At 37.7% G+C, this 12596-nt stretch overlaps 1 protein-coding gene across 7 annotated transcripts in view; it reads right to left on the reverse strand.

The window, feature by feature from the left end:
* Nucleotides 1-11776, reverse strand: part of REPS1 (RALBP1 associated Eps domain containing 1) — a 61014-nt gene extending 49238 nt beyond the window's left edge. For 4 of the 7 annotated variants that reach the window (XM_088141503.1, XM_088141500.1, XM_007423521.3 and 1 more), the window contains exons 1-3: nucleotides 11238-11774; nucleotides 5329-5452; nucleotides 1649-1845 (exon numbers count right to left, since the gene is read on the reverse strand). In XM_088141503.1, the coding sequence (XP_087997629.1) occupies nucleotides 1649-1845; nucleotides 5329-5452; nucleotides 11238-11390 (474 nt within the window). In that variant the 5' untranslated portion in view covers nucleotides 11391-11774. Of the gene's footprint in view, nucleotides 1-1648; nucleotides 1846-5328; nucleotides 5453-11237 lie in introns of all 7 variants that reach the window. The other 3 variants (XM_007423522.3, XM_007423519.3, XM_007423520.3) reach the window with 3 other exon arrangements.
* Nucleotides 11777-12596: the final 820 nt, after the last annotated feature.

The raw sequence follows: 12596 nt of genomic DNA on the forward strand, positions 1-12596 counted from the left end.
TCTTTATATCCAAACTGTTCTTGAGAACAGAGATTTGGATCAACCTAACTCTATGCAGGTGATTGCAATTTTTAAATAAATCTTCCTTACAATGTCTTAGACCTCGACAAATTTTATGCCAATTGAAACAGAACTTTCTTGGGTGTTCAAATCAAAATCAACAGAGAACAGACTACAACCTCTTATACAAAAAAGATAGCAAAAGGTTATTATTTAAATCACTCAAATTCATGGATAGTTGGAAACATGACATTTAAAATAGCAGTTAAATGTATTGCTTAAGCAACAGAAAGATTAGTACCTGGCATATCCTTGAGGATGGCATATCGTATTTGGGATTTTAGAACTATAAGCCCTGGTACTCTAAACTGTCCAGAAGCAAATAAATATTCAGTTAAGGACTTCAAGAGCTAAGTGATGAGATTCTAGCAAGCTGTACAATCATTACTTTCCATATTAACTTAAGCTTCTGGACAATTGTCCTAGTTAGCCTCACAAAAACACGTTGCAATAATCAAGATAGCATTAGCTACAATCAGACCTTTTATACACCCAGAGTTTTGATTGGCAAGACAATTGACGCTACTGAAAAACACTCCTCGATAAAGAAGCTTCCTATGTATCTACACAATTACCATGTTCACATGCTACTTTGGTTTAACAAAATGGGAAAATTCAAGTGTTTTTAATATTATAATATATATAAAAAAGAGAAACCAGAAAAGCTGAAGACCAATCTACCAATTAGAAATCAAAATATTAATCCTTGCTAAATCCAGCATTTTACTATTTTCACAAATTGCATCTTGATATGTCCAGCAGAAACTGTTTAGACTAATAATTATGCAATTCCTGAACTTCTCATATAGTTCAAATTAAAACTGAATCTAGAAATAATCCACATCTCTGTTCCTGTTTTCAATTGTCTACCCATCTCCATATTATCTTCCATACCATTATATTTTCAAATAAAAGAGAAGGATGAGGCCCAAACCTTCCATATTTAAGAGCTTATCATTTCCCAGAGTAGCTGGGAAGGGCACACATGCAAGGAAGGGAACGTGAATCTGTTCAGCCAGCACTATCTCTTCTAGTGGATAGTTTGTATTCAAGGTTTTGAATACAACCTATGTTTGGTCTTAAAAATATTAACATATTTTATTTTATAAAATAAAAGAGATAAATTAAGCTCTATGCATGTATGAAATGGAGTAGAAGGAATTTAAAATCTATGAAATAGTTAATAGCTATTTAAAACATTAATAACTTTGAGATTCTAGGATAAGATCAAGGAATCTATTTTACCTGGCACACAATTTCTTAAAAACGCTAAAGTAAATTAGAAGCAATCAGGCTTGCACTATTGTTCTTTGTAGTCCCCAGTTTAAGAACGAGTTCCATTCCCAAGGTCTGTCCTTAAGTCAAATTTGTATGTAAGTCGGAACAGTAATATTGTATAATACCGTATAAGTAGTATGGTGTAATGAACTCAAACCACCGTGTATTTAACTCAAATTTTGCTACAATAGGCTCCGTTCTTAACTACGGGTCGTCCTTAAACTGGACGTTCTTAACCCGGGAACTACCTGCATCACGGATCCAGGCATGAAAGACACACATACCCAAGTCAGCCTCCATACTTCATTACCTGTTGATCTGTAGTTGGACGCTGCTGAACTATATCATGGCTCACAGAGCCCTTTTTAGCTTGTATTCTGCCTGGTGGAGGAGGAATTGCACCTGAATAGGAAGATGAGTTATCAGCATCTGAAGAATACAAGGATGAATGCCTTAATTCTTGCTCGTTCTTTGACATCACAAATCGGGGCAGGGGGAGGTCTTTGACTGTCAAAATAAGATGACATGGATTAAGAAACTTATATTACAAAATCCTTTTGACTAGTAAATTAAAATATAATTTTAGTCAAAGCTGTTGCTAAAATTCTTTAGCCATATAATTGCATATTGAAAATGAAAATAACTATGATTGTGACAGTTAAGAACCAAAAAAGAACAATTATCTTTAGTATCAGTATTTTCAAACTTAGAAACATCAGTAGTTCAATATAAATATAAAATTTAAATATTTTTAATAGGGATACGTAATTTATTTTCAAAGCTTCCTGAACCTTTAAATACTTCTCTTTAATGCACAAGCTTAATACTTTTTTTTTTAAACCTAGAAACAAACTTCAGAAGGCATATAACTCAGAAATACAGATATGGGAGTGCTAGAACAGTGGCCAGCTTCCATGAGGTAACAAAATGCAACTTTCCATACAGTATACATATATATATACAGTGGGGCAAAAAAGTATTTAGTCAGCCACCAATTGTGCAAGTTCTCCCACTTAAAAAGATGAGAGAGGCCTGTAATTTTCATCATAGGTATACCTCAACTATGAGAGACAAAATGGGGAAAAAAATCCAGAAAATCACATTGTCTGATTTTTAAAGAATTTATTTGCAAATCATGGTGGAAAATAAGTATTTGGTCACCTACAAACAAGCAAGATGTCTGGCTCTCACAGACCTGTAACTACTTCTTTAAGAAGCTCCTCTGTCCTCCACTCATTACCTGTAGTAATGGCACCTGTTTGACCTTGTTATCAGTATAAAAGACCCCTGTCCACAACCTCAAACATTCACACTCCAAACTCCACTATGGCCAAGACCAAAGAGCTGTCGAAGGACACCAGAAACAAAATTGTAGACCTGCACCAGGCTGGGAAGACTGAATCTGCAATAGGCAAGCAGCTTGGTGTGAAGACATCAACTGTGGGAGCAATAATTAGAAAATGGAAGACATACAAGACCACTGATAATCTCCCTCGATCTGGGGCTCCATGCAAGATCTCACCCCATGGGGTCAAAATGATCACAAGAACGGTGAGCAAAAATCCCAGAACCACATGGGGGGACCTAGTGAATGACCTGCAGAGAGCTGGGACCAAAGTAACAAAGGCTACCATCAGTAACACACTACGCTGCCAGGGACTCAAATCCTGCAGTGCCAGGCGTGTCCCCCTGCTTAAGCCAGTACATGTCTGGGCCCGTCTGAAGTTTGCTAGAGAGCATTTGGATGATCCAGAAGAGGATTGGGAGAATGTCATATGGTCAGATGAAACCAAAGTAGAACGTTTTGGTCTAAACTCAACTTGTTGTGTTTGGAGGAGAGAGAATGCTGAGTTGCATCCAAAGAACACCATACCTACTGTGAAGCATGGGGGTGGAAACATCATGCTTTGGGGCTGTTTTTCTGCAAAGGGACCAGGATGACTGATCCGTGTAAAGGAAAGAATGAATGGGGCCATGTATGGTGAGATTTTGAGTGAACACCTCCTTCCATCAGCAAGGGCATTGAAGATGAAACGTGGCTGGGTCTTTCAGCATGACAATGATCCCAAACACACCGCCCGGGCAACAAAGGAGTGGCTTCGTAAGAAGCATTTCAAGGTCCTGGAGTGGCCTAGCCAGTCTCCGGATCTCAACCCCATGGAAAACCTTTGGAGGGAGTTGAAAGTCCGTGTTGCCCAGCGACAGCCCCAAAACATCACTGCTCTAGAGGAGATCTGCATGGAGGAATGGGCCAAAATACCAGCAACAGTGTGTGAAAACCTTGTGAAGACTTACAGAAAACATTTGACCTCTGTCATTACCAACAAAGGATATATAACAAAGTATTGAGATGAACTTTTGATATTGACCAAATACTTATTTTCCACCATGATTTGCAAATAAATTCTTTAAAAATCAGACAATGTGATTTTCTGGATTTTCCCCCCCATTTTGTCTCTCATAGTTGAGGTATACCTATGATGAAAATTACAGGCCTCTCTCATCTTTTTAAGTGGGAGAACTGGCACAATTGGTGGCTGACTAAATACTTTTTTGCCCCACTGTAGCTTTGGTTCATTTTCCTCAATAAATAAATGTACAAGTTTAATGTTTTTGACTCATTTGTTTAATTGGGTTCTCTTGATCTAGTTTTAGGCGTTGTGTGGAGAACAGATCACGTTTTAGGTCATATTTATGCAAAAATACTGAAAACTCAAAAGAGTCCACAAACCTTTAAGCAACACTGTGTTTGCTTTTAAACAGTAAGACATGATACCTTAATGAGATACATCATAGTTATTTAGACCTGAGCTTACTGTATCAATATTAGAACTTCCCAAGAATGACTTTAAAGAATTTTAAAGCAATCTTGACCAACCAAGCTGGTGAATCTCAGAAAGAGAATCAAAATAGTTTCATGGAAAGGTTTGCATCTGTTAATGGAACTGCTGATGTTTACTTTAACAGCAAACTTTAATGGTAGATCCCCAAGTTTGAAAAGTGCAGTCCTGCTGCTATTCTCCCTCCACCCCCCAAAAAGCACCTCTTTGAATATTTAATCCATTGCAAGGTTTTTGTTATCTAGTGAATTATCACAATCTGAGCTTTCAGACTAATAATTCCAAAAGCACCTCAGGCACATAACCTGAGCAGCCAGGGTATTAGAATGCACATAAATTTCTCTGCCTGCCTTCTGAAGTTTGTTTCTGGATAAAAAAAATAACAAAAGTATTAAACATGTACTTTAAGAGAAGTATTTAAAGTTTCAGGAAGTTTTGAAAATAAATTACGTATCCCTATTAAAAATATTTAAATTTTATATTTATACTGAACTACTGATGTTTCTGAAAATACTGATACTAAAGATAATTGTTCTTTTTTGGTTCTTAACTGAACTGTCACCATCTTAGTTATTTTCATAGTAATACAATATGCAATTATATGACGTATTAACTAAAGAATTTTAGCAACAGCTCTGACTAAAATTTTAATTTACTAGTCAAAATCAAAATAATAGTTTCTGCTCCTACACTTACTGACAATGAATACACAAATCCCACTAGGCATTATTATTTCATTCTTCTGTAGGTTCACTCACTTATACCTATTTCCCACTACAGGAAAAATAAATAAGCACTGACTTCTAGAACTAGTTAAAACGAAAACCAGGCTGAGTTGTTGGACATGCCTATTTATACTAAAAACAAAATTCTGCATTTCCCTTACACTTAAAAATGCGCAGTCCTAAGACTGACTGAAAATTTTAACCATACAGGTTATATTTTTACATACGAGTAAGAAGTCTAAAATACAGCTTTCTTTCGTAGTTCAAGAGTTGGAGCTCTGTGACTTGTTCCGCTAAAACAAGTCATACATGAGGTGTTCTTCTATGAGTAAGTTCCTCAATTGTTTTTGAGGAACCAGCCCAGTAATACACCGGAATTAGAAAGTGTATTTTAAAACTGATTTTAGCATTATTTCAAGGCTTACCAGAATTTAAGCTTTCCATTCGTAGTGGAAACCCAGACTGAGCCACTGCAACAAGTTTCAAAGCAATGTAGAACTGGCTTCTTCCAAAGTATCCAAGTCTAGTTGCGCCACAAAGTTCCATGATCTACGGACAGATCAAAATACCTAATATGAGACTACATCTGCCAATGCAGCTTAGCATTAATATATGTACTCTATCACAGCAACAAAGAACTTCAAGATCCAAATTTAATGCTACTGAGCCATTTCTCAATAGCTACATATTGTAATAATATAATTTTGCAATGCATGGATGCATATTATTTATTATTAGTTTCCTCGTAGATAATACGCATGCTGCACTGCACAGTGTAGTTATGCATTTGTAACCGTAGCGGAAAATTTGGCAATTTTAAATGCATATTCTAGTAGCCACTAATTCAAAGAAAATTAAATCCACAAAAATAGCAACAGAATGGACATCTGTAAGAGACTGAAGAAATATAAATGTTCACTACAAGCTATGGCCCTTTGTTTAGCAACAATTCTGTTCACCAATAATGCTAAAATATTTTAAGGTACTAACTTCCTAGCTTCTGTTCAATATTTAACTTAAGTACATTTTATGGTACTTAATAGTTCGAATTCCTGTTCAGTGAAATATTTTAATTTCACTGGTTTGAATACTAATACCCAATAATAGTTATGACAATATATTTTGCTGTTTCCACCAGGAAAAAAAAGTCATTTTTATTAACCTCTGAGAATCTCAACTTCAATTTTTAATCACAAACCTTTCTGACTACAGCATGCTATACAAGCGCATCCACCAGAGACAATCTGTACATGTAACGATCTGACTGACAATATCAACATCAAATCAACTAGCTGTGGGAACTATTACTGCTCAGCAACTTCACTGAAAATTTGGCATGATGCATTCTGGAACCTGTCATACTGGGTACAAAAGTTGGGTACCCCAAACCTGATTTGTAATAGTAGTAATAAAAGGGAAGTAGTTTGATTTAATTTAATTTTAAAAGGTTCCAGCACACAACAAATGGTTTGCTCAGATAAATATAAATAGTATAAAAACTATATGATAAATTTAATACAGAACAAAATGGTCTTCCAGTGCAACCTAAAAAGGATGGAATATATGCATACAAACACATGCTACATAATTACCATTCATAATAGTAATATTTAACAACATGAAGGGACAAGGGATGTATTTTTAAAACCATATGAAAAAGTCATGTTATTTGTATTATAATGCATACAAGACATAATCAACATTTCAGAACTTTCCTTTTTGTGCCTTCAAGTTAATCCTGACTCCTGGTGACTGCCTGGACAAGTCCATGCAGTTTTTTTGGCAACATTTTTGGAACTGGTTTGCCCTTGCCTTCTTCTTAGAGCTTTCTAGAGTTGAGAATGACTAGCTCAAAGTCATCCAGCTGGCTTCATGACTAAAGTGGGGCAAGAACTCACAGTCCCGATTTCTAACCTGGTGCCTTAACCACTGCATCTGGTGGCTCTCATTTCAGAACTATTATTTCACAAAGCCATCTTAACAGCAGGTTCATATCCCTCAGTAAAGTGTATTCTACGGAAAGAATTACTTATTTAAAATTCCATGCTTATAAGCACTATGGGAACACTATACATGAAACATCCTCAGCAGCTGGCAGCATCTGTCTAACCTATTAACTTCAGAGAATACCTGGGCTACAGGCTAAATTGAGAAGTTAAAAAAAAAATACACTTCTTGCTGTGGCCAAAAAATATTTTTTTTTAATATATCTATCTATCTATCTATCTATCTATCTATCTATCTATCTATCTATCTATCTATCGCGCATGGGCTTGTCCATTAAGTCATCAGGCATCACATTCAACTTGGAAGAGTCTTTATTTTAGCTATGAAATACCAGTGAGACAGCAGAGAAAGAACTATCTGTAAGAGGTGTTTATTCTATTAGTCATGACATTATATTAAAATAAACTACAAGCAATCTATCTTCTTGTGTAAGTTCTAGTCTCTGCCACAATTTGTACTAAAGCTGCAAATGAATGTATAATAGCATTGCAGGATTAGGCACATTAAGTAAGATTAATTCATTCCTATAAACTCCCACAATATTTTGGGCTGAAAGCTGAAACCACCACGATTTTCTGACTCTAAACATAAACACTGAGCATTGATTCAAAGTTTCCTCATTAGTTACAGTTGATAAATGCTTTAAACACAACTCCCCCTAAGTAGTAAGTTCTTCATATTCTTGAATTTCTTTTGCTGGTGTGTAAAACATACACACATTAACTGTATCTTACTTTAGGGTAGTTATATGTATACTTTAGATTAAAAAAAAAGATTTGGTTATGAGTAACTTAAGATAGCAATAACTGAAACTTTATCCCAATAATTGCAAGAGAACCTTGTGCTACTTAAGTACAGCTCATAAAGTTCCAGTTCAATTAATAGCAGCTAAACATGATACAGCATTTTAAGTGACTACTTACTGCATCAGATGTACCCATACAGCTGCCCAATTTTCTAAATATACCATTAAGAGAAATTCTTCAAATCTGAACCTTCTTAAGGTAAAATTTGCTTTTAAAGATATATTAAACAAATTAGGGAACAGACGTACCATCCATGGCTTCTGGAATTCTCTCCAACCCCTTAACAATAGCTCTGTTCTAATTTATGCAACCAAGAAGGGGGCTTAGAATGGAGAAGCTGGCAACATTCTAAGCCATTTTCTTACTGCCTGTCTTATAAGGATGCACTGGGGGATTTTTTTTCTGGTTATTTTTCTCCGCAGTTCCTGGCTGGATATGGACTTTTTCTTTGAGACCGGAGAACTTTTATCAGCTTCTCCATCCATACCAGATTTGGTTCAGTTTTCAGAAAGTTAGCTTGCTGATGAACAGAGATACGATGAAGTTAGTGCCTTTACATAAAAATGGAATTTACACATTGTGAAATACACCAGAGAAATATTAAACACTATTTTATACACTGTTGTCCAATAATCACTCCATAATGTTAGTCAGATGAAGTTTTAAACTACGAAGTTCTAAGAGAAAGTATTAAACTTCATGATCACATGAAACTGCCTAAGTTTCCACTATATTTCCTTCATTGAATAGAAAGATGGAAACCTAATTTGACCTGATTTTTACTTCTCTTAATTCCTGTTTTGCACAACCATTACTGATAGGCTAAAAAGAGGCATAGTCCAAGCTTCCCTTATTTATTCCATTCTCTGCTAATCATTCTTCTGCTGTATGTTTCTTTTCAACTAGATTCCGAAAATGGAATTTAGTTTATATATTGATTGTTCACCTTATTTAGAACTGGATCCTAGCAGATAACTGGCCATATATCAACAGTAAAATGTATTTAGGGTTTCTCTCCATTTTGAGTACAAGCAAAAACCATATAAAATACTATAGCAATCAACAAAGCAATCACTACTTGACTTATACAGCTAAAAATGAACTGAATTAACATTACTTATGTAGGCTGCTGGAGATTTATGCAACATACATTACACTGCAGTGAGTTAAAGCTAAATGCAATATTCTGAGCCAACACAGGAGAAATTCAAATTTTCAGGGGTTGTTTTTATCAAATTCCTACCTATACCACTTATGAGTTAGTTTTCTGAATTACAAAGTATGCAATTTCCCATTTTAAACTTTTAAGAACTTCTTCATATTAAACAATTATATACAGCAGAAATGTGTATTTGTATAAAAATCATAACAGCATCTATTTTGACCAATATACACATTTCTAAATGTATCATGATTTTAATATATATCGGCATACATGGCAAATAGTCACTTACACACTTATTAATATTCAAAGTCAGGGGCTCTTGTCTACTCAAATAGAAAAGGAATAATGAACCAAATGCTCCAGTTAATCTGAAAAACGTGAAGACCTCTGCTACTGATGAGAAATCATGAAGAACTCTGAGTGAGCTATCTCACCATTATCAGGCAACAAATTCAGAGACATGATGCTACCTTGGATAGGGATAGACAACTTAGTGCTCATTAGATACTTTGGACACTATTCTTTTTACAGCATAGCCAATGGCAAAGGATTGTGGTAGCTGCAATCCTAAATATCTAGAGGGCATCAGGCTACATATGTGGACTTAAAAGATCTAAGTGAAAAAACACTTAAAATTTACTTAGAAACCAAAACAGGTGTCCCTCTCAAAAGAAAGGAACTACATTTTACAATGAATAGCAGTAAAGGTAGCTGAATGTGGTTATTGCTAATCTTTATGATGTAAATGCTTTAATATTAGTAAAAGTGATAAACTGGGAAGTAAAAACAAACAGAAGATAATATACAATGCATTTGAATACTGAATAGAATTGAATCTATTTTAACAATTACAGTAGATGTGGATCTCATTCAAGTGTAATTGAAACTCAACCTCCTTTTAACATAACAACTGTGTTCCTAAGCAAATACAGCAAGTTTTGCCAAAAACTTATCTTTTAGATGTACTCCAGTTACGTCAAGATTCAAGGCCATGTCCATTTTATAAAAGGTGCAGCACAGTCTTAACACAATCTACTCTGCTTGTTTGTTGGCAACAGTTTTGTAATACACGGTTCAGGCTTTCAATAGATCAAAACAATGCAACACAACTCATACCTATTAACCATATCTTTAATAGATAAATTTGTTTCTACTCACGAGAGCCCTGCCACAGAATGCTAAATTATGTTGCCTGCTTTTTATTTATTCATGTTAAGGAAATAATCAACCTGTTTACTGTCCAAAAGACTAGAAAGTAGTAATTGTCACTAACCTATTTCAGTGCCTTAAATTTTCACTAACTTCAGAAGGGAGCAAGGTCACACTCTACAGTTAGTAAAAAATTAAGACATTAATATCGGTTAATGAAAACTACTGCTTCTTACACTTTTGGACAGTAACAGAATGATATGATCAAATCATACTTACCTATGTCTGCATGCTTACAAAACCCAAATCACTGAATATTCTTGTGCAAGCTAATGAAGTGAGCTAGTGGAATAAATAAAAGTTCAGCACATATCAGATTGGGAAAGGCAGTATTATGCCATTTGATAAGCTGTTTTTAAAATATTTAGCATGGTTCAACACTCCCAGAAAGAATCCTAGAAAAAGAAGAAAACTGCTGCACTAAAATTAATTTCACAACAATATACCTACCTAACTATAAGGTATACTTCACAACAAGTATACCTACCTAAGTTAAGAAAGCATCCACTCCATTCCATGAAACTGTGCCCTGCAGTTCAGAGTACCAGCACAACAAAATTAAGTGAGGAAATGTTTTACTAACTATAGTTAGATTGAATATAGTGAAGTAGGAAAAGGCAAATATTGTTTCTATGTTGTCTTTAAGTACCACTTCCACTCAAAAGTTATAGTTACTTGCAGTTCTAAACTAACTATCTTCTTGTTAGTTTCCAAATTAATTTTCTCCTTCTTTTACTATTGCGGAAGACACCAGATTAGAGGATTTAAAAAACAAACCAACCAATTAACGCCTTACCTTGCGTTTTGTGGTAAGTGCTGATCTTGCACTGGGAAACCAGAAGTGCAAAAGTGCTGCAACCGAAGGGACACCACCAGCTTGCACTGCCTCGCTCGGTGGTGCATTTTCAGAAATGGACCCGCTTTTCCTTAAATTCACTCTCCAAGCGTTCCTCCCGCTGCAGCTGTAGCTCACAGCCTCGAGGGGAAGCAGGAATTCCCCGTTTACGCCTCCCCAGCCGAGGCCCCGGGAGGTCAAGAATGGCAGTCTGGGGCGCCTTTGGGGAAGGGAAGGGAAGGGAAGGGAAGGGGGCCAGGTGGAAGGAGGAGACGGAGTTGCTGGAAGGAGGAGACAGAGGCAGCGGCTTACCTGCATGACTATCTCGTTGGGTAACTGCGCGGCGCGGAAAAGCTCCAGGACCCGCCCGTTGGACGCGACTTTCTTGGTGCTCTCCGTGTCGCAGTAGGAGAAGAGGTCGCAGTAATAGCGCTGCTCCGTTTCGCTCAGCGTCAAACCCTCCATCTTACACCAGCCCGACCCTGCCCTGCCCCGGGGATCGATGGATCGATCCTGCAACTGGGTGGAGTGAAGGAGGGAGCGGAGCCGCGCTCACACACGCGAAGCCGCCGCCGCCTCCTCGCGCCAGCAGCGGCCGGGCAGGAGGGGAGGCCTTCCGCAAAAAGAGAGCGCGCGCGCGCGTGTGCCTTTCGCCTGCTCGGTTGTCGCTTGTTGATCTCGCGCCGCGAACCTGTTTTCCCACAAGAGTTGCGGAGGAACGTTCCAAACCCGAGGAAGCCCGACAACAGGGGGAGGGGGCGTGGCCGCGCGTGCAAAGTGAAAAAAAAAAAAGCGCCTGGCGCTGAGTCGGTCGAGTCTCCTAATAAAGTTTCTGTACGTTTCTCTTCCGTGCCTTTGGCCACGCCCATTTCCCCTCCCTCAGGCTCTCGGGGGAAGGCGCGCGCAACCAGGGGCGGTCGGACTTAATTCCGCTCCCGGAAAAGAAGAAGGAGGAAAAAAAAAAAAAAAAGATTGCTCGAGATCTCGCGCATGGGACCCGGATGCGAAGCTGAGAGAAGGTTTAGCCCTTGGCTCCGCTTTCTCAGACGGCAGAACGGTTGGGGGAGGGAGACGGCTGCACCGTCCTCTGATGGTCGGGAGGTCTGCTACAATGTTCCTGAGTAACTCGTGTGGATGCCCAAATTTTCGAGCTTTCTCGTGTGATCAGCTGAAGATGAAGGAACAGAATGCCTTTATGCAGCCTGCGGGAGATGATGAATGGGTCTTCTACTCTGGCGAGAGTCAACAGAATATAAAAAATTAAAAGCAGCTATTAAAATCAAACTTAACAAAAGGGTGGCAAAAGAGATGTGGCTTTAGAGATATGTCTAAATATAAAGAACGAATAAAAAGTGACACCCTCAAGATGATGTTGACTCCTGTTGACTACATGGATGCACCCAAGCAGTTTACTTGGCAGTGGTACCAAAGTGGTTTGCCATGGATTTCTGGGATGTTTTCCAACTTCCTAGTCTAGCCGAAGGTCCTGATACTGCCTGGCAGTTTCTCGTTCAAATCCTAACCAAACTTGATCAAGCTTAGCTTGAGCTTTTAAAAGCTTGGTTGGGTGCTGCCCCTAGAGGCAAAGGCAATTCCTGCAGTAGGTTCCACAACCTGGGGGCAGCAGAGAGCGTCTTCCACGTGCCAGAAAGGCTGGCCTCTGACTGCAAG

This window comes from Python bivittatus, unplaced genomic scaffold, assembly GCF_059951505.1.
Source record: "Python bivittatus isolate LINGU-HERP-01145 unplaced genomic scaffold, Pbiv_v1 ctg000020_np1212, whole genome shotgun sequence".
Taxonomy (NCBI): domain Eukaryota; kingdom Metazoa; phylum Chordata; class Lepidosauria; order Squamata; family Pythonidae; genus Python; species Python bivittatus.